The sequence below is a fragment of the Dendropsophus ebraccatus genome, chromosome 8 (genome assembly GCF_027789765.1).
Source record: "Dendropsophus ebraccatus isolate aDenEbr1 chromosome 8, aDenEbr1.pat, whole genome shotgun sequence".
Taxonomy (NCBI): domain Eukaryota; kingdom Metazoa; phylum Chordata; class Amphibia; order Anura; family Hylidae; genus Dendropsophus; species Dendropsophus ebraccatus.
In genome coordinates, this window is record NC_091461.1 from 94,969,173 (window position 1) to 94,991,540 (window position 22,368).

A 22,368-nucleotide genomic window follows, 5' to 3' on the forward strand; every position below is an offset into this window, starting at 1 on the left:
AGATCATCAATAACATTACATCCTCTGTGCTGCTGTGAGATCACTAATAAGACATTATATCCTCTGTGCTGCTGTGAGATCACTAATAAGACATTATATCCTCTGTGCTGCTGTGAGATCATCAATAACATTACATCCTCTGTGCTGCTGTGAGATCATCAATAACATTACATCCTTTGTGCTGCTGTGAGATCACTAATAAGACATTATATCCTCTGTGCTGCTGTGAGATCACTAATAAGACATTATATCATCTGTGCTGCTGTGAGATCACTAATAAGACATTACATCCTCTGTGCTGCTGTTGAGATCATCAATAACATTACCTCCTCTGTGCTGCTGTAGATACTCTTATGTAATTTCTAAAGGCTGTCCAGACATGATGGGAATTGTAATTTTGCCACAGCTGGACCGCCAATGGTTCCTCGTCCCTGCTCTAAGGTGAAGTGAGGACGGCTGACAACTGCACATAGTGATGCTAGATTTAACCATTTTACTCACATTAGTTTGATAATTTGCCCATTCCTGATAGAAATAAGAGACAAGACTGCGAGTGGTTGAGGGGTCAGATGAGGACTCATACAGCATTTACATCACTTTCAATCTAAGAAATTCCCTTTTATTTGAACATGACCATCTGGTGGTTTTATTTCCCTATTCTTCTCCCAACGTTGTTCCCTTTTCTCAGCACACAGTTACAGCTTGTGACATTCTTCCTCATTTTAACAAAAAAATTCAATTTTTTATTTAAATGTATACCTCTGCTAAATCTTGCAAAAAGCCAACGATAAAAATAGGTCCAGGTCTTATAAAGTGATCAATGATTTCTCGTTCGGTCGTTAATCGTTAACTGCATTTCAACCGAACTATTATCGTTTAGATTCGAACAATTTAACGATAATCTGAACGATAATCGTCCAGTGGAATAGGGCCCTAATTCTGGCGGAAAACTCCTACCAGCGTACTTCCGCTTCCCCCTCCCCCCCCACCGGCTCCATAGACTCCATTCTATGGTCAGGCGTATTCCACTGTCCACGCATAGAATGGACATGTCATTTCTTTGGCCGGACGACAGAATCCGCCCGAGCATATAATGGAGCCTATGTGATGGGCGAAGCGGGAGCGAGCGGTGGATTCCGCACTGAGTTTTCTGTGAGAATTACTCTGTGTGCATATAGCCTTAGCCATGCTCCTATAAGCCATGGAGATTAGCCACATGAAAAATGCGTACTCCTTGACGCTAAGGTCACTGTCATATGTGTAAAGTCCATCTTCTGGGGTCTTTTGTTTTTTTAACCATTTAGTTGTATTAAATAGTAAAATAGTCCTTCACTTAATTTCATGCCCATCATTTTTATGGCTGTAAAAGGTGTCCAACGTTGTTTCATAAGTCAATTGAGGCTCAGAATACATCTGTTTTATCAATCCCATTTTGTACCATAAACAGAACACCTGTGTAACTATACCCTAGAGTCCTGATTTATTAAAGGGGTACTCCAGCGAAAATCTTTTTTTTTTTTTTTTTTTTTCAAATCAACTGGTTTCAGAAAGATTTGTAGTTTGCTTTTATTTAAAAATCTCCAGTCTTCCAGTACTTATCAGCTACTGTATGTTTTGCAGGAACAACCCCTTTAAGGGTAAGCCAGGTGCAGCCCTGAAAAAATGTTTTTTGCACAATTTTTTTTACTTTTTGGTTGGATCCACACCATGCTGGACAAGTAAACGCCTCTTACTAAAGGGACTTTATGTGGTGTGAGAGGGGCAGCACTGAAATCCGGTCTATGGATAGGCCAGTCTTGGTATCAGGCAGTGTATATACATCCTTATGTTATTATTCACAATTCACTTTAGGAGATTTATCAAGCCTTGTGCAGAGTGGAGCAGTTGCCTATAGCAACCAATCAGAAGGTAGCTTTTTTTTTTCAGAGGCCGTATTAAAAACGAAAGCTGGAATCTGATTGGTTGCTATTGGCGCCTGCTCTTCACTTTCTCTGCACAAGGTTTGATAAATCCCCTGGAAAGTAAAGTAAACTAAACAGTTGCAGAGTGAAGGTTACAGATAATGACCAATCAGAAGACAGCTTTAGTAGCCAAAGAACCAATGAAAACTAAGAGGTGGCAGCTGATAGGTTGCTATAGGCAACCGCTTCGCCCCATCCCAAGTTACAGATCCTCTCCACAAGGCCTGGTCTCTTTTGTTTGAAAACGAGGATGTTGCCTACTGAGTCTACTGCGCATGCGCGGTCGCATCCATAGCGGGTTTGGGATGGAAGGACCAGCCAGTGACAGAAGTCACGTGATGCCCACAGAGCATCGGCAAACGGGCGGAAGTGGCCCGGTAAGAGCGGAGGATTACTTCCGGGGAGTGAGTCGGTGGAGGTTCAGTGAGTGCTCAGTGTATGTCTTGTTCCGACTGTGCTGAGAGGGGACGTCCTGTCTTCTATCTTCACGGCACAGGATCCGGCGGAGCAGTTCTATAGGGGGTCTGCCCGGTACCTCCTGCTGCTGCAGCTTCTGCTCCCCTGCAGGATCCTGTTATGTGTCATTGTGTCTCATTATACTGTATCTGTGTCCACATATACGTCACACCTCCTGCGCCATCTGTATACACTGTATCCCCTCTGTATATAATATGGCAGCTTACACAATGAACATTGTCACAGCTTGTATTGTTTATAGCAGCCAATCACAGCACAGGTGTAATGTTTTAGTTGTCTGGTTGTTATGGGCAACAAAGACAGTGATTACAGTTTCATATCTCAGTGTACATAGACTGGCGGGTGACCGTCTCACACTGGGGGAGATAGGTCGCCCATAGCAGCCAATCACAGCGCTGCTTTTATTTTGTAAACTATGTTTGAAATATGAAATCTCTACTTTGATTGGTTGCTATAAGCAACAAAGTTATAAATCTGACCTAATGTCTTTTAAAGCAGAGGTGTCAAAATTGTGGCCCTCCAGTTGTTGAAGAACTACAATTCCCACCGTAATAAAAATACATTTTTGCTTCATTTATCCCTTCAAGTTGATTTTAAAAGGAAAAAATGCCAAAAAAAGGCATAAAATTATGCTGATTTGAGACCTGGCTTAGGCTGGGTTCACACTACGTTTTTGCAATCCATTTTTTTCATCCACTTTTCCAAAAAAACGGATGCATTTCTGCGTTTTGATCCGTTTTTCCATTGACTTCCATTAGATGTCGCCTCTTGTAAACTCACTGTAAAAGACATATTAAAGGGGTTGTCCGGCGAAAAAAATTATTCACAGAATAACACACATTACAAAGTTATACAACTTTGTAATGTATGTTATGTCTGTGAATGGCCCCCTTCCCCGTGTCCCACCACCCCCACCCGTGTACCCGGAAGTGTGGTGCGCTATACATTACCTGTCACGTGCCGACCACGGTCTCCGATCCTCAGCAGTGACGTCTTCTTCGGGAGGCCAGCGGATCTTCCCGAGTGCTGGCCGCCCTCTGCAGCGTCATCCGAAGCTCAGCCGCGATTGGCTGAGCATAACTGTGCTCAGCCAATCGCGGCTGAGCAGCTGATGACGTGGCCGCGTCATCAGCCGCTCAGCCGCGATTGGCTGAGCACAGTTATGCTCAGCCAATCGTGGCTGAGCTTCGGATGACGCTGCAGAGGGCGGCCGGCACTCGGGAAGATCCGCCGAACTTACGAAGAAGACGTCACTGCTGACGATCGGAGACCGTGGACGACACGACATGCGGTGAGTATAATGCACCACACTTCCGGGTCTAGCGTGGGTGGGGGGAAACACGGGGAAGGGGGCCATTCACAGACATAACATACATTACAAAGTTGTATAACTTTGTAATGTGTGTTATTCTGTGAATAATTTTTTTCGCCGGACAACCCCTTTAAAGTTTTGATCAGTCGCAAATCTGGGTGCTGCAGCTAAGCACTGTTGCAGCAGTCATTGGGGGTCTCAGCACCTTGACCCCCCCCTCCCACCCCCCACCAATCAATATCTCTACATATCTCTATGACGTCAAAAGGATTTTTCCCCCATTTATAAAAAAGTCTTTTTCTCCAACCAGAAATGATTGGGAAGCCAAAAACAGCCAAATAGGCTATCTTATGTCAATTCCCATTGCTTCAATGAGCACTGTTGTTATAACTTTCAAAATCTAAATCAACAGGTGATGTCATATAAAGCAAGTTTGCAATTTACATTCATTATTATTATTTTTTTTAGTTATCAGACTGTATAACAAAGCTATGCTGTACTTACTTGTATCCAGGTTCAGTCTCCTGAAGGCAGCTTTGTAGTGTTGTGTTGCTTGAAAAAAAGAGACCAAACATATGAGGTCCTGGTCATTACAGAGTGTCACAGCTCAATGCGTCCATCAATCACATGACTGCCTTCTCTGTGAGCGCTCAGATGGCCTGGACTAGGAAGTCTTCAGCAGACTGGACCTGGATTTTCAGTAAGTGTAGCTTCTTTTTAAAGCAAGATAAAAAACAAATCAGCAGGTTGGATGAATCTAACCTGCTGATACTTGCCTTCTGTGCACAGGGTGCTGAGGAGTTTCTTACCTTCATCTTCTGCACCATTTCCTTGTGGTTTGTAGATATATCCTTAGGCTAATCGGGTGGTTGTGAGCACTGGGGGCCGGACTACCACCCTCAGAGCACCAATCCAGGCCAACCTGCTCTGTTGTTACTCATTGGGAGGGGCGGGCTAGTGCTGTGTGGACTGTATTCCTGCCCCTAGTACTCCAAACCAACCGATTAACCTGAGGATATAGCTACAAACTACACAGAAAACGCACAGAGGTAAGAGTAGTGGCTGCCAATTCACCAATTTCCCTTTTAGCAGCCCCTTGGTTACTCGCCTGTTTCGTGGGTGCAAACCAAACTATTGCCCCTACGCAGAAAATCTGTTACAAGCACCTTGCCACAGGCTTCTTGGCGCCCCATTCTTCACGGCTGTTTCCTATGCTCTTTCACCCAAGGGACAATCATTTGCGTGGCTGTCCCTCTGTGCTCTCAAAGACCTTTCAGACTCCTGTCCTTTGGGGTTCTGGAAAACGTGTTATCTTCATAATTTCCTAACTTCCCTTCCATCTCCCTCCTCTTTCGCTTGCTCTCTAACCTCCTTTGAGTCACTTTGTGTGGGCTCAGGCCCGTTCTGTCACCCGTTCTGTCACTCGCTCTGTCTCCTGTATACCTTGTTGGGTTTCTCACCGGAGCAACCTAGCCCCCCCCCCCCCCCCCAATACCTTGCTGCATGGGAAGCAGACTTGGGTGTCACACTGTCCACACCTCAGACTTAGAGGGTAATCACTCTTACTCGTCCTCCATTTCTTTCCGTGTGCTGGAAGCGGGATGTAAAGTATTAACCTGATGGTACTGGGTCCCTACTCAAATCCACAGGACCTTTCCGGTTGTTTTGCCACTGTGCTGGAGGAAATGCGGTGAGGATGGCACTCTCCTCACATTTTGGAGTTGCCATAAGCTGGTGCCTTTCTGGAGGGAAGTGTGGCAATGAGCCTCTACTTTCACAGACTACCAGGGACCCTTTACCCCGGCATTTTTCCTCCTGCATATCCTGTAAATACCACTAAAGACATATCACCACTCAGTATTGTGCTGTGAGGGTTTGTATTCCTGCTGACACCTGCTGTTGGTGGTGCAGGCTTAGCTCCTGAGTACACAGCGGGTTGAGAGAAGGTTTTTCCCAATAGCGCCGCATATATATTTTGGATATCAGGAATGATTCAACATGGCTTCTGGAAGTAATAAATTTCATACAAAAATGCTATGTATCTATGAATCCGCTATAATTCATTCCATCTACAGAGCCTTGTGACGTGTGTAGTTTTTATGGGTACTATTTTGTCACTTCTTCTGCGTACGGTTTAGCACTCAAGCTCCCATTGAAGTCAGTGGGAGCTTGAAAGCTGGCTCCTCCAACACTGTCCAAGATTCAGAGCCTAACTACAGAAGTAGCAGTGATCTGCTGATAGAGGATTGCCAAAAGGGCACAGGTCCTCCCAGCGTATAGTCCTGTTCCTCGTGTTGGAGGCCCAAGATTTCTTTACTCCTTGATAGGTATTAAAAGGTATACAACAGGAAGTGTTGTATTCTTTCCCGTTTGGAAAGCAGGAGAGAGGTTTTCTACGGGGATTTGCTACTCATTTGGACAGTTCCTGTAATAGACAGAGGTGGCAGCAGAGAGCACAATGTCAGACTGGAAAGAATACACTACTTCCTGCAGGACATACAGCAGCTGATAAGTACTGGAAGACTTCAGATTTGTTAATAGAATTAAATTACAAATCTATATAACTTTCTGACACCAGTTGATTTAATAGAATTTTTTTGGCTGGAGTACCCCTTTAATTGCATTAAGATTTGTAGGTACACTTTCCCTGATCTTGCGTTTCTGTTCCATTTACCATCATTTGACTCTTCTTATTTTAATAAAAGCTTTGAATGAGAAAAAGAACTTTGGCTTATAACAGAGCATACATTTCTTAACCCATACAGGTGTTTTGCTCACATGTGTTTATAGTGGGCAGACTACATGAATGATGTATCGGCTGTCCATTATGCTAATTTCCTGAATTTTCCCCATAGTTGTGAGACAATGGTCCGCTCCCTGCGTGGTCCGACGAGCATGGACAAGGGCAGGAGCAGCATGACAGAGAGCATACTTCACCTCAGCCTAGACATTATCTGCATGCTGACAGGAGAGGTAAGGAGCTCTGGCAGTTTCTTACATGACATGACTGATATGATAATAAAACTGGATATAGTACTATGGGGATGTGTTTAGTAATATTTGTACCTCTTCCCATACACAGGATTACACAGTAGTGAAGAAGACATCTAGTGAGTGTGTGATCCCTAGCAATCTCTCCTCACCTCCACCTGTACATGAGAAAGACAATGAGGGGAAGATCCTTGAACTCACTAGCAAAATCAATGAACTGCTGACTGGAGAGGTGAGTGCTATAGCTAAGACCTTCACCCATCTCTTGACGTAGTCAGTAGTAGTCTCACTCCTGGCTCCCCGACCGATATAACTCATTACAGGAGACAGGCTTCAGAGACTTATAATGGAGTCCATCACCAGCAATGAATCAGATTGAATGCCCCTTCCCAGCTATATTTAGAGATCATGAGGGTCTCGGTGCTGAGCCCCTAAACGATCAAAGCTTTTAATATGTTTGTGTTAAAGTGTACCTGTCGTTTGTTTTTGTTTTTTGCAGAAATCAATAGTACAGGTGATTTTAAGAAACTTTGTAATTGGGTTTATTAGCCGAAAAATGCCATTTTCTGCATTCAGAAAGACTTTCCCCAGGTCCCCCCTCCTCTCTCTTATTCACTGCTCATTATCAGGAAATCATGTCTTGTTGCATCAGACGTGCCCCTGTCTGTTCTATGGAGAGGGGAGGGGGAGGAGGGAGATTAGTCGGCAGCATAGAGCAGAGAACAAAGGATTACACAACGGGAGCTGAGTCAAAGCCTCTATTCAGAGGTCAGAGAGGTCAGTGCTGACTTCAGAGTAGCTAGCCCAGTGAGGTAGCTGTAAATTAACTCTTTGTTGTCCTGTTTTGGTGCCTCATCTCCCTCCACCCCTCCCCTCTTCATAGAGAACAATGAAGACGGGGGGAGAGCTTCAATCTGCTTTTTCATGATAAAAATGCATATTTGCCTAATAAACCCAATTACAACGTTTCTTAAAATCGTCTGGACTATTGATTTCTGCAAAAAAAATAAATAAATAAAATGACAGTGACACATTAACGTTTTAACCGTTCATGAGGGATCTTAAAAGTGTTTTTACCTCCGGTTCAAGAGTAAGGATCGAAAGTTGCAGATTTGATTCAATTAAAGAGTACCTGTGATAACAATTAACATCAGACATGGCAACAGTTATCGATCACAGTGGGTCTCTGCTGAGACCCGCTGTACCCAGGAGATATAGTTAGGAGAGAGTGCGGTACCACCTTGAACCACTCCCCAGCCGGCCACTAATTCCTGCAGTGTAACCTCATATACTTACATTGTCTGAGTTGGCTGTTACGGAGTGGATGACACTGCTGCCGTGCTATATCTCCTGATCACAGCTGGTCTCAGCAGTGAGGCCCGCTGTGATCAATAACTTTTAACATCCCTGATGTCAAAATTTTTTAATATTTATATTTTAAACCCAGGTGTAAACTAACTAATAAATACTGGTATTATTGTGTGTGTCAGGTTCCTGTAAGGTGTCAGGATGTGTCTGTCCATTTATCTATGGAGGAGTGGAAGTATTTAGAAGGACACAGAAATATCTACAAAGATGTCATTATAAAGAACCACCATCCTCTTTATTCACTGGGTGAGTTATGTGACGCTCAAGACCTTTAAAATGAATTTATACACACCGAGGGGCAGATTTACTGTCTAAGGGTATGTTCACACTAAGTAAAACAGACGGAATGCCGCCTGTCTCAGTGTCCCATAGCCTGTCTATGGGAGAGGGCGCGCTCCTCTGCTGCCGGCGCTCTCCGCTTAAAGAAGTGACATGTCACTTCTTTGAGCAGAGAGCCGCGGCAGTGGAGAAGCGCCCGCTCTCCCATAGACAGGCTATGGCACACTGAGACAGGCGGCATTCCGTCTGTTTTACTCAGTGTGAACATACCCTTACTGTGTAACCTGAACTGTGTTTGCCTTCTGTTGTCTTCTCTATTTACTGATGGTCACTCCTTTCACTGGAGGGCTAAAAATGTTTAAGACATTAAAAAACAACAGGCTGGCATGTATACTCACCAGCAATGATCATTTCCCTGCGGCACCATGCCAGTGCTACGGCGCTGTTCAAATCCCACTGGTGCCCATGTAACCTCTTCTTTGTCTGTCTTTCTAAAGAAAGTTTTTATTGAAGTATTGTATTGCCCCCCAAAAATTATACAAATCACCAATATACACTTATTACGGGAAATGCTTATGAAATGCTTTTTTCCCTGCACTTACTACTGCATCAAGGCTTCACTTCCTGCATAACATGGTGATGGTGGGACACTAAGGGACACAGGGCACTGGAGGGACACTGAGCATCCCTCTGCCATCATCCTCTCCAGCAGCCACAGTCAGCACAGCTCTGGGAGTCGGGGCATGACATCATCATTTTATCCAGGCAGTGAAGCCTTGATGCAGTAGTAAGTGCAGGAAAAAAATCACTTTATAAGCATTTCCCTTAATAAGTGTATATTGGTGATTTGTATAACTTTAGGGAAGCAATACAATACTTTAATAAAAAATTTCGCCGGACTTCTCCTTTAAATGCATCCCTATGGGAGTGTTCACATAGACATGCGTTAAAGACACTGATTTCCGATCTTCTAAAGCCATGAGGAAAGAAGAGGGGTCAGCTGTTGTATATACAAGTTATACCTCTGCTTTTAGCTAAAAGTTATCTACTAAATATATCCCCGAATGAGAGCCTTTGGGCATCCGGTGAGTTGTTCTGTTTACTATACATTCTTACAGGTACAGTACATGGCTATATATTTATTGCTATAGGCAACAACAGCATTTTGCCTTGCACTAGTTTTGATCAATCTTCCTCACATTCTCCTTGTTGAGTGCATTGTTAGACATTACCTTTTCTCATATTCTTCTGTTTAGGTTCTGAATACATTAAGTTAAAGTACCCTTACAATGTTCTCCATGAAAGAATGATCTTCTCCCTGACTGACCCACCATGGATCAACAAGAAGATGACTGAGCGCATACTAAGCATCACTTTGGAGATCATCTACCTGTTGGGTGGAGAGGTAAGAGGCGGCATGGTTCATATTTCAATGATACTGGAAAGTGAGGGATATTGGGAGTGTATGTAATAGTATCTTACTCTCATTACACAGAATTACACATTAGTTAGGAAGACACCTAGCGAGTGTGTAACCGTTAGCCACCATCCACGTGTGTCAGGAGGATGGAGCAAGACACAGAGCCCTTTCACAGAGCCGCTACCTCAACTTCTTGTATATGAGGGAAACAGTCAGCAGAAGATCCTACAGCTCACCAACCAGATCATTGAGCTGCTGACTGGGGAGGTGAGACCTGCTGTGAATGCTGGGACATCCTATAGTAACACAAGAAATTCTGGGTCAGGATGATGACTGTATCCTTGTATGTGTCAGGTTCCTATACGGTGTCAGGATGTCACTGTTTACCTCTCTATGGAGGAGTGGGAATATTTAGAAGGGCACAAGGATCTCTACAAGGATGTCATCTTGGGGAACCACCAGCCTCTTACATCACTGGGTATGAGGAGACTTCTATTGACTGTATGTAAAAGAGAAATTAGAAGGTTTTCCTGGTCATTTGGATACACCATCATCTCATCATCACATATCAGCAATGTGTTCAGTCACAGTGTGTGTATTTCCTACAGATACATCTAGTGAGAGAATAACACTAGAGAGAAACCCAAGTCCTCTGGTCTCTGAGAAGTGTACAGAGGAAAATCACAGTGTCCCGGAGGATCATCAGGTAAGTAGAGCTTACAATCCTAAATGACATCTGAAGGATGCTTGACCCTTAAAGGGTTTTCCGGGCAAATGCAACGTCTAACCCTATGCCTCCAGCTGCAATAAAAAAAAAAAGACAACATTCTCTTCTCTGTTCCTGCTGTCAGATCTTCCGGTTCCCTCTGTGCTACTGTTTTGCCATCCTCTGATGACTTCCCGATACTGCAGTCAGCTCAGTGTTTGGACATCATCAGAATTATGCATTATGTTTAACCATTATTTAACCATTTAAATGTTGCTGTCAAAACTGCTAGCGGTATTAAAACTTCATTAAAAAGCATTCAGTGATGGTCTAGTGGGGAGATTGGATTCCAATGATGCCAACGAAGGAAGCCAATCCGTTATACTTACTGGCCGGGGCCTTGGCGATGCTCCGGCGCTCGTCTTTACTCGGCAATCGCTAGAGGCTGCCTTCAGCAGTCGAGCAGAGAAAGCATAGATCAATGCAGTACATATGTACTGCATTGACCCCTATGAGCAATAGGGGTCATAAATAAAAAAAATCCCATATTTAAAATTTAAATCCACCCCCCTTTTCCTATTTTAAAATTAAAAAAAGATATATATGTATATATATATATATATATATATATATATATATATATATCTGAACTATTATCACATTGTGGACTTAAAACCTTTAAAATTTACATAGTTACTGTATTTTTGAGACTATACACAACAGGAATACATTTTTTTATGCAAAATAATACTACCCTGGTTGTCAAAGGAAGTGAAGGGGTATGGTACAGGACAATAATATTTTACAAATTAAGTACAGTGGTGCCTTGGATTACGAGCATAATTAATTTGGGGACCATGCTTGTAATCCAAATCACTTTTAAAGCAAAGCAAATTTTACCATAAGAAATCAGTGAAATGCAGACAATTGGTTCCACAGCCCCAAAATACTTATTTTTTATTCTGAATAACATGTAGAACAGATAAAGCAAACATTTAGAAACATATTAATATGTCACATTATAAGTTACTGTACAGTAATGGAGAGGATGGGAAACACAAGGGCAGACAGAGACTGCAGGGAGCAGGAAAGAATGAGCAGGATATATGTGGGCACATAAATGCAGTGCTTTCTTCCTACTTATCCTTAAAGGAGAAGTCTGGCGAAAATTTTTATCAAAAGTATTGCCTCCCAAAAGTTATACAAATCACCAATATACACTTAGTATGGGGAATGCTTATAAAGTGCTTTTTTCCCTTACTACTGCATCAAGGCTTCACTTCCTGGATAAAATGGTGATGTCACTTCCTGGATAAAATGGTGATGTCACGACCCGACTCCCAGAGCAGTGCGGCTGTGGCTGCTGGAGAGGATGATGGCAGGGGGACACTGAGGGACATAGGTCACTGGAGGAACACTGAGCATCCCTCTGCCATCATCCTCTTCAGCAGCCACAGCCCGCACAGCTCTGGGAGTTGTGACATCACCATGTTATCCAGGAAGTGAAGCCTTGATGCAGTAGTAAGTGCAGGGAAAAAACACTTTATAAGCATTTCCCGTAATAAGTGTATATTGTTGATTTGTATAACTTTTGGGGGACAATACAGTACTTTAATAAAAAATTTTGACGGACTTCTCATTTAACATTTCCAAGTCAGTCTATCTATTCTGCCTTCTATTTTCCATCTATGCCTGACCCTTGCCTGTCTGCAGACTATGGGACTTTTTACACCAGCTGATCTTCAGTCGAATAAGCATTCCCTGTTGTCGGCATACAGGTCATGTAAAAAGACGTTCATAGGCCGATCATTCTGCTGCCCATTAAATGTATCATTGCATTGCCCTGTGTAAGCAAGTGATATGCAGCGTCAGTGATGCATTAAATGCGCTGCACAATTAATCGCGACTTGGTAAGGCATAGCAAATCAGCGCTGATCATAGAGTATGGGGCTCTCTTGCTTCTGCGTTCCATCAGCTCATGCAAAAGGGCCTTAAAAAGAGCATTTGGTTTACAGCTCTTTTTTTCTAGTTTAAATGTGTTTACAGTCAGAAAAGTACAATAAAGGCTTCTAACTAGATTGTAATTAGAGATGAGCAAACCTGGAGCATGCTCGAGTCCATCCGAACCCGAACTTTCGGCATTTGATTAGCGGTGGCTGCTGAAGTTGAATAAAGCCCTAAGGCTATGTGGAAATCATGGATATAGTCATTGGCTGTATCCATGTTTTCCAGACAACCTTAGAGCTTTATCCAAGTTCAGCAGCCACCGCTAATCAAATGCCGAACGTTTAGGTTCGGATGGACTCGAACCCGAACCCGATTCGCTCATCTCTAATTGTAATGGTTCATGTTGGTTATAAATAATGTTTCTGCATATTTTAACACGTTGCGCTGTATTTGTAGCTGAACTTTGTATTGACATTAATTTGCGCTGTATTTGGAATTAGGCCGAAGATCTCATTGATATTAAAGTTGAAATTGTAGAAAGTGAAGAAGAAACGTATATGATGTCTGATCAAGAGTCTGAAGAGGAGGAAATTCCTACAGATAACAGCAATGGTAAAGAGATGCTAGACACACATTGTCACTGTCACATAGTCAGGTTTTCATAAGATATAAGAATATAAGTTTCCCCTTAATTTCAATCATTTTTATTACTCATTTTAGAAAATAAGGCAGGAAACGTGTTGAAAAGCGCTTGTCACATCCATCAGAAATATGTCCATCACATTCAGATGGGAGACTGTACCCCAACCAAACAGCAAGATGAGGAACTAAGTCTATATTCAAAAAACAGAAGGGGGCTAAGAGACCCTTATACAGGGATATGCAAAAGAAGAGCCCGTGGAGCCTCATTTAAGGGTCTTGAAACACAGGACTAGCCAGATATCCCTTCAGGAAGGGCCCAGCCAAGGGGTGGCTCCTGTGGGGAAACCACCAAAACGATCACATTAAGTGGCCCTATAAGTCAATATAATGACAAGGTATAAACCAAGGCCAGGTATCCATCCACAGACAGCTGTTTCGGGGTGTTGCCCCTCATCAGTGTGGAGCAGGATTCTGGCTAGGTGGGAGCAATGCCTAGTAAAGCCACAAGAGTAACAGATCGCTGATCTCATGGAGACCAGCCAAACGATAACACTGCCGGCTCCCGGTTAAATCGCTCAATGCAGTGAAATCCATAGGTGCAAAGACATCATAGGAAAGATGGGACTAGTGTATTTGCACCTTTTTGAGACATACCTGTTTTGATAAATTCAGTGCAATTTATGCTATTTTTTTTCTTAAATAAATCTGCCCTCTAGTGTTAAGAGTACCGATGTCATACAAGCAGGAGATAGTCTTGTGACTAAGGTGGCTTTAGCTACACGATACTATGCCATTTAGGTCCTGCAGTTCGCTTACATATCGCTTGATGTGAGTGTGATAGAAATGAATAGGGAAAGTGACAATATTTGGTACTGCAGAGTAATCTCAAAATGGTATACCAAGCATATTGTCAGGGGTCCCATCAGTCCCAAAAATTGAGACAGAATTGTGTGCAGAATAAATGGTGCACAGCCAGTGCTGTACTCATCCTTTTTAGGGCCACCATACATATGAATGGATGGAGTACTGTCTGTGCATGCACAATGCGCACTATTGATTCCAAGGATTATTTTGTCCTTATTCTTGGGATCAGTGGGGGTCCCAGTCAGCAAACACCCCCTTCCCTTCAGCTTTTTATCTCCAATCCTGGAATGTCACTAATCCAACACATCAAATGTAACTCGTCCAACATTTACAATACAATTTTCTTGAGTTAGGCTTCGTTCCCACTGAGGAAAGGTAGCGGAATTCCGCGACAGAATTGTCCGCCACGGAATGCCGTTAGCCTCCCGCTCATAATGGGAGTCTATGGGAGGCGCGCGCTCCTGCCCTGTCCGCGCTGAAGAATGAACTGTTCATTCTTCAGCGCGGACAGGGCAGGAGCGCGCGCCTCCCATAGACTCCCATTATGAGCGGGAGGCTAACGGCATTCCGCGGCGGACAATTCCGTCGCGGAATTCCGCTACCTTTCCTCAGTGGGAACGGAGCCTTTGAAAATGAAGATATGAGCAAAGCGATTATACTGATAGAAATGTCCTTCATATCCATGGATTCGTTTTCAAACCTCCAGTCATATGTGCTTAAAAATTGCTTTGTGTAAAAACATGAAACAATAAAGCTTATTTTTGTTCCCAGCAACTGACAAGACCAAGAGCTCAACAGGATTGTCTCAGGATTGTACAATGAAGGATAAGAACATCAATCAAAATTCTTTAGGTGAAAACTCTATTACTGTAATACCCCCAGGACATCGTGGAACAAATCATTTACCTAATGCCCATAATTATCGGGACGCGTCCACAGATAAATCACACACCGTTACGCAAAGGACAGGACCACAGTTTATATGTTCTGAATGCGGAAAATGTTTCACACGGTCCAAGCTTTTCAAATATGAGTCAGCTCACACAGGACAGATACATTTTTTATGTGATACCTGTGACAAGTCTGTAACTCAAAAATCACGTCTTGGAGAACAGCTTATACGAACGGTTGGGAAACCATTTTCTTGTTCTACATGCGGAAAGTGTTTTGCACTAAAGGCCATCCTTTTTAGACACCAAAAAATTCACTCTTCTGAAAGACCACTTACGTGTGAAGAGTGTGGCAAATCGTTTCCTTACAAATCGAGTCTTCTAGAACATCAGAGATTTCACACTGGTCAGAAGCCATATTCCTGTGCAGAATGTGGAAAGTCATTTACTAGAAAACGCGTCCTTGTTGAACATCAGTTAATTCACACAGGGGAGAAGCCATTCCCATGTTTGGAGTGTGGGAAATTTTATGCACGTAAAAGTCAGCTTGAGATACATCAAAGAAGTCACACAGGGGAGAGGCCGTTTACATGTCAGGAATGTGGAAAATGTTTTACTCAGAGATCACATCTTGTTAAACATCAAAGGATTCATAAAGGGGAGAAGCCGTTTTTATGTCTAGAATGTGGAAAATGGTTTACTAAGAAATCAAATCTTGTCGAACATCAGAAAATTCACACGGGCCAGAATCTGTTTTCATGTCCAGAATGTGGGAAATGTTTTACTAGGAAATCCGTTCTTGCCGATCATCAGAGAATTCATTCAGGAGAGAAGCCGTTTACTTGTCTAGATTGTGGGAAATGTTTTAACCAGAAGTCAGCTCTTGTTAGGCATCAGAAAATTCACACAAAGGAGAAGTCCTATTCATGTTTAGAATGTGGGCAATGCTTTACCTGTAAAATCCAGCTGAAAATCCATCACAGAATGCACACAGGAGAAAAGGTGTTTACATGTTTGGAATGTGAGAGATGTTTCATCCACCAGTCTGATCTTGTAAGACACGAGAGAACTCACACAGGAGAGAAGATGTCTTCTTATGCAGAACATGTTAAACAAGAAGATGACTTTGATATAATTGAAATAGACAACAAAGAGGAGACACAATTTTCATGTTAAAAATGTTGGCGAAAATGTTAGAATTCCCATAATGAAGAACCTATTTCTATGTTCAAAATCTAAAAAAAAAAAGACATTTTACATTCAAAACTCATCTTCATATGTTCCGGTCGACTCTCACAGGAGAGAAACCATTTGCATGTTGTGTATGTAGTAAATGTTACATATTGAATCATCCCCCCTCCTGAAGAATAACAATTTGTTCCTTTGTCATAATCTTTTTATTCTCCTTCTCCCAGTTCTGAGCCTGCTGCTTTGTGCTAAGGACACAGAAAACTGTGTGTGAGCTGTTGATTGTTTCCTTTCTGAACTCCCTCCTCCCCCCTCCTTTCCGAGACAGCTCATGTAAAAAGCATCCCTAGCTGGCTGTCACTGCACTCTGTAATGCCAGAAGGGTTAATCTGAGGTCAAGTTGCTGATGTCCTCACTGTGATTAACCCTCCCGGCATTACAGAGTGCGGAAACAGCTGACAAGGGACATTGTTTGTGCAAGCCATCTCAGAAGGGAGGGGAGAGAAGGGGGAAGGAGTGAAGAGCTCACACACAGTTTTCTATGTCTTCAGCAGAAAGCACCAAAATATAAGACAGCGCTCCATAGCGTAATTGAGACAGGGCTGAAGTGGTGTAAGTAAGCACATAGAACTCTCACCTGAGTCGGTTGTGCTGGTGTAAGGTACAACTCTTACTGATAGCATGTGAATGAACCGCAGCGACTAATCCCGCAGGGATTAAAGACCGTCAGTATCCTCCTCCACTCCAAGACGGGTAAAACAGGCGCAGATCCAAGGGGTAATAGTGATATAAAATATAAGATTTATGAAAAGACTTATGCCAGCGACACAATGTGTTTCGAGACCGGTCCAGTCTCTTTATGAAGTGTCTAAGGACACTTGATAAAGAGACCGGATCGGTCTTGAAACGCGTTGTGTTGCTGGCATAATTCTATTAATAAATTTTATGATATTTTATATCACTATTACCCCTTGGACCTGCGCCTGTTTTACCCGACTTGGAGTTCAGCAGAAAGCAGCAGGCTCAGAACTAGGGGAAGGTGATGGAAAAGATAAGAACAAGTATAGAACAAATAGTTGGATTCCAGGAGGAGGGATGATTTAACTTGTATTTTACCTGAGAGGAATACCCCTTTAAACCAATGAATGGCTGAGATGGCATTCCTAGTCATTTACTGGGTGTCAAGACCAGTTACCAGAAAGTGGAGATATAGGGGAGGAGAGGGACACTGGCAGCATCAGAACAACATTGGCCAGAACCCAAATGAGAAATGCTTGTTTTATTTATTTAAAGGGAACTATCAGCAAGTTAGATTAATCTAACCTGCTTATAGCCCCCTAATGCGCCCAGGATGCTGAGGAGGAAGGCATGTGTCTTACCTTCCTCCTCGGCAATGGTCCTGTGCTGTTAGGAGTAATCGCCATAATCTTCAGCTGGGAGCACTGTCGCCTGTGCCACCCCCACGGCGACATCCAGCCTTAAGACACGTACCTTCTTCCTCAGCGCCCTGGGCGCAATAGGGGGCTATTAACAGGTTAGATTATACTAACCTGCTGATAGTTCCGGAATTCTCGCTGACAATGTCCGCGGAATTCCGTCAGCTGTCCGCCCGCACGCATGCCCGTGCGGGCGGACAGCTGATGGAATTCTGCGGACATTGTCCGCGAGAATTTTGTAGTGTGAACCCGCCCTAAAGGGGTATTTCACACAAAAAGTAAAAAATAAAATGCCCCCAAAAGCTGTAGCTGTATTTTGAACCATCTGCCGTCTTTCTAGCTGCCGCTGTTCCTGAGTTACAAGTTTTTCTAAAAGTTGGTCTATATTCAAGATGGCACAAGCTGAGAAACTACATTTCCTATCATGCAGTTCTTCACCCTGATTGGTCTGTTCATGTACCCGCCCCTTTAGCTTTCTTTCTTGCCCACTGCTGGTCATTACTACATTGCACAGTAAACACAGGACTGTGCTTATTGTGTAACTGAAGCTGCAATTGAAATAGAGCAGACCAATCCCTGACAATTGTCATTAGTGAAATCATTCTTAAATATAGTATTATATACCTTCAAAGCTTTGCAACACCTCCTGGCGATACTCCTGCAGCACCTCCTGGCATTGCCCCTGCAACACCTTCTGGCAATAACCACCCTTCACCTCCTGGCAATACTCCTGCAGCACCTCCTGGCATTGCCCCTGCAACACCTTCTGGCAATAACCACCCTTCACTTCCTGGCAATACTCATCCAACACGCTCTGATAAACTGCAGCACCAGAATACAGCTGGAGTTTAGAAACAAAATATAAGACAGCGCTCCATAGCGTAACTCAGACAGGGCTGAAGTTGTGAAAGTAAGCACATAGAACTCTCACCTGAGTAGGTTGTGCTGATGTAAGGCACAACTCTTACTAATAGCATGTGAATGAACCGCATCCACTCCCAACTAATCCCCACAGGGAATAAAGACAGTCAGTATCCTCCTCCACTCCAAGGCGGGTAAAACAGGCGCAGGTCCAAGAGGTAATAGAGATATAAAATATCATAAAATTTATTCAAAGAATTATGCCAGTGACACAACGCGTTTCGAGACCGGTACGGTCTCTTTATCAAGTGGCTGGAGTTTGGCACTTTTTTGTGTCCAGAGGGGGTGAATTAGGGGAAATAACCAGAAAACAGCTCAAAATACACAACATATTGACCTATCGGTGGGCTATTTAACAATAGAAAAATGTTTTTGCGTGGAATACCCCTTTAACCTCAGTCTGACTCATTGGGGGGGGGGACCAGCAAACCCTTTAAAAAAATCAGTGCTAGTAAGATATCAGAAAAGTAATAAAAAATACAAAAGTCAGTACAGTTGCTCCATTTTAATATCTGTGTTAAATGGCAGGGTCCCACTACTTATATCCCACAGTAGGTACTGGAGGAGGAGAAAGGGCACTCTAGTTTTGTGAGCAATGAAGGTAAGTAAGTACGGTCACGTTAGGTCTCACTTTTTATGTCTGCATTTTTCAAATTAGAAATCACAGTCTAGTCTGATGAGACCGTACGACCTGACCGTACATATCAACTTTGTACAGACTTTTTCTATTCAACACTCTTCTTCTTGGCATATACTCTTCTTCTTTGTATACAGACTTTCCTCAGCAGTTTAACATTTCTCATGTTGCCTATGCAGGATATAAACGAATATAATAGCTGGGATTTTAGGGCACCATCACGGAAGTGTCCATAAAGGTGGAAGTGTTTATGTGATAAAACACCAGGATCCAGCCTTTTGGGATCCAGCATAGGCTCATTTTACAAACAGAAAAAGCTGTCATTTCTACTTGAATACAGATGTTTTTAGAAAGACGATATTGAACTCTGTATCCTGTTTGTATCCTGACCGTCCATCCAATGTAACACTTTCTTAAATGACTTTTTATGTGTAATATTTTCTACCTTACCTGTCGTGTGTTATTAACAGCTGTGGACTTTAGAAGTGCGGTAACACTAGAATGACTGGAAGAACTGGTTGTAAAAAAAGAAATAAAAAAGCAGTGTCTTAGAATGTATGTAGCTGATATGTTTATTGGTAAAGATGGAGAATGAAACATGTTATTTAGTGATAATAAGGACTATTGAGACCGGTATTATTTACAATTAGAAATGAGCGAACCGGGTTTGAGTCGATCCGAACCCGAACGTTCGGCATTTGATTAGCTGGGGCTGCTGAACTTGGATAAAGCTCTAAGGTTGTCTGGAAAACATGGATACAGCCAATGACTATATCCATGATTTCCACATAGCCTTAGGGCTTTATCCAACTTTAGCAGCCACCGCTATTCAAATGCCGAAAGTTCGGGTTCGGATCGACTCGAGCATGCTTGTGGTTCGCTCATCTCTATTTACAATGATATAAATGGGGGGGGGGGGGGGGGGGACTCTGGAATAGAAAAAGTGTCTTGAAAAAAAAGATGACAGAAACAGGTTGTATGTAAAATGTTTGTTGGCCACTTTTTACTAAAATACCTAAATAGCATAAACTGTTGTGAAGTGGATGGGAGCAGTCAGTTAAAAGAACGCATCCCCTATCCACAGAATAGAGAGAAAGTGTCACAAGGTGTCCGACTGCTGGGACCCCATGAGTCTAACTCCATTGTTTTGAATTTAAAGGAGAAGTCCGGGAAGGCAGATTTTTTTTTCAGAAGTTACAGGGAGGTTGAAAAAAATAACATGCACTTACCTCCCCAGCACTGGTGCCCACATTCCGCCACTCTGTTCCCTGGCCACTTCCTGGTTTAAGAGGGGATCTACACTGGAGCCAGGGAGGTAAGTGCATGTTATTTTTGTCATCCTGCCTGGACTTCTCCTTTAAAGGGGTATTCTGGGAAAAATTGACTACAAGGACAAGCATCTTAAAGGGGTTATCCAGCGCTACAAAAACATGGCCACTTTCCCCCTACTGTTGTCTCCAGTTTGGGGGGGGGGTTGAAACTCAGTTCCATTGAAGTAAATGGCTTAAAGGGGTTATCCAGCGCTACAAAAACATGGCCACTTTCCCCCTACTGTTTTCTCCAGTTTGGGTGGGGTTTTGAAACTCTGTTCCATTGAAGTAAATGGAGCTTAATTGCAAACCGCACCTGAACTGGAGACAACAGTAGGGGGGAAAAGTGGCCATGTTTTTGTAGCGCTGGATAACCCCTTTAATTGCAAACTGCACCTGAACTGGAGACAACAGTAGGGGGAAAAGTGGCCATGTTTTTGTAAGGCTGGATAACCCCTTTAAAGTGAATGCACCATCAGGCCTGGGCTGAAGCACTGTAGAGGGGGCGCGGACTCATAGTCCGCGCGATTCATTATCTTTTTCTCTTAAAGTTACGCCGAAAACCTACTCCAGCCCTCAGCTGGCGTAGGTTTTTGGCTGTGCGGACCAGAGCGCATGGGATTTATGTAGAGGTAGTCCGCCTCTACATAAATCTTGGCAGCGCCGGAGATGCGGGGACATTTTTAAGGGCCCTTGCACACTGAGCAATTCTCGAGGAATTGTAGCTGAAAAATTTCTGCTTGAAATTCCTCGCCTATTCTGCTCTGGCGGAATTTGAGCGGAATCCGCGCGGAAATCAAGCGGAATGCAAGCGGAATTACCAGCAGAATTCAAACCCCATTGACTTCTATAAGATTCCTCTAGCGGAATCCGCCCAAAGAATTTACATGTACATTCTTTGGGCGGAATTCCGGACGGAAATTTACTCTGTGTGCACGGGCAGTCGGAAATCCCATTGTTCTCTATGGAAAGAGCAATGTTGCATTTACACGGGCGGAATTCCACGCGGATTCCGCCCGCTTTTTATGGCGGAATTCGGGCGGAATTCCGCGAGAATTGCTCAGTGTGCACGCACCCATAGTCTGGCGTAAAATACGTCAGACTTAAAAATGTCCCCCTATGTCTGCAGATAAATAAATAAATAAAGAGAGCAGCCATACACATGCTTAGCCACCTCGGTAGGGAAAGTACTGTATGTGCTTACACTAGTATCTATACATTATTATTATGTTTTTTTACATAGACGTGGCTAATTCTGACTGGGGCAGACGTAACATAACACTGTGAGAAAGTGGAAACCTTTCCCCTCATACATCCCAAGTCACTTTCTCCCCACAGTATGTGATATGGACCAAGGCAAAATGGCCGCCGCCTTTACTGAGCGGGTGCGCGTACTCGCCAGAGAGAGAAAGCGCGCTGCCGCCGCCGCAGACCAGTCACGTGGCGCGCCCAGACCGGAAGTCCCGGGGAATTCCCGGGAGTGGCGTTAGAAAAAAAGAGAACGTCCTTCCGGGGTGAGTCGGCGGCGGCTCAGTGAGTGCTCAGTGTATGTGTCACTTGTGTGCTTGTCTCCTCTGTATAATTACTCCATAACATCCCGCCTCTTCCTGCCTTATACTAGATCCTCTGAGCGCGTTACTCCCGACACGTCCTGCTGCAGCAGCTTCTGCTCCCCTGCAGCCTCATGTGGCACAGAGTGTTATTATTACATCTATATAGGAAGCTTCCACCGTCTCCTATATACAGTAAGGTTCACCAACGTGATGCTTTCCGGCTGCTGCAAAACTACAACCACCAGTCTGATTGGCAGGGCATGTTGGGAGTTGTAGTTCTGCAACAGCTTAAGAGACGCAAGTTGAGGAACACTAATGTGCAGGTTTCCTTTACCATATACAATGATGGGGACGGGGTGACTGGTATGTGTGGCCAGCATGGACCGTGTAACTAAAGAACAATTTCTGGCGGCACTTCTGGGTACCCGGAAGGAATAACTCCCCATATAGTAGTGCAAAGCAAATT

The 22,368-nt window shown here is 43.5% G+C and overlaps 1 protein-coding gene across 1 annotated transcript in view; it reads left to right on the top strand.

The window, feature by feature from the left end:
* The first annotated feature begins 2,260 nt into the window (after positions 1-2,260).
* Positions 2,261-22,368, top strand: part of LOC138799645 (zinc finger protein 271-like) — a 35,065-nt gene continuing 14,957 nt past the window's right edge. Inside the window, exons 1-10 of the mRNA XM_069981109.1 lie at positions 2,261-2,397; positions 6,606-6,723; positions 6,833-6,973; positions 8,232-8,355; positions 9,645-9,793; positions 9,884-10,075; positions 10,163-10,286; positions 10,417-10,514; positions 12,962-13,073; positions 14,739-15,945. Of these exons, the coding sequence (XP_069837210.1) occupies positions 2,267-2,397; positions 6,606-6,723; positions 6,833-6,973; positions 8,232-8,355; positions 9,645-9,793; positions 9,884-10,075; positions 10,163-10,286; positions 10,417-10,514; positions 12,962-13,073; positions 14,739-15,945 (2,396 nt within the window). The 5' untranslated portion in view covers positions 2,261-2,266. The remainder of the gene's footprint in view (positions 2,398-6,605; positions 6,724-6,832; positions 6,974-8,231; positions 8,356-9,644; positions 9,794-9,883; positions 10,076-10,162; positions 10,287-10,416; positions 10,515-12,961; positions 13,074-14,738; positions 15,946-22,368) is intronic.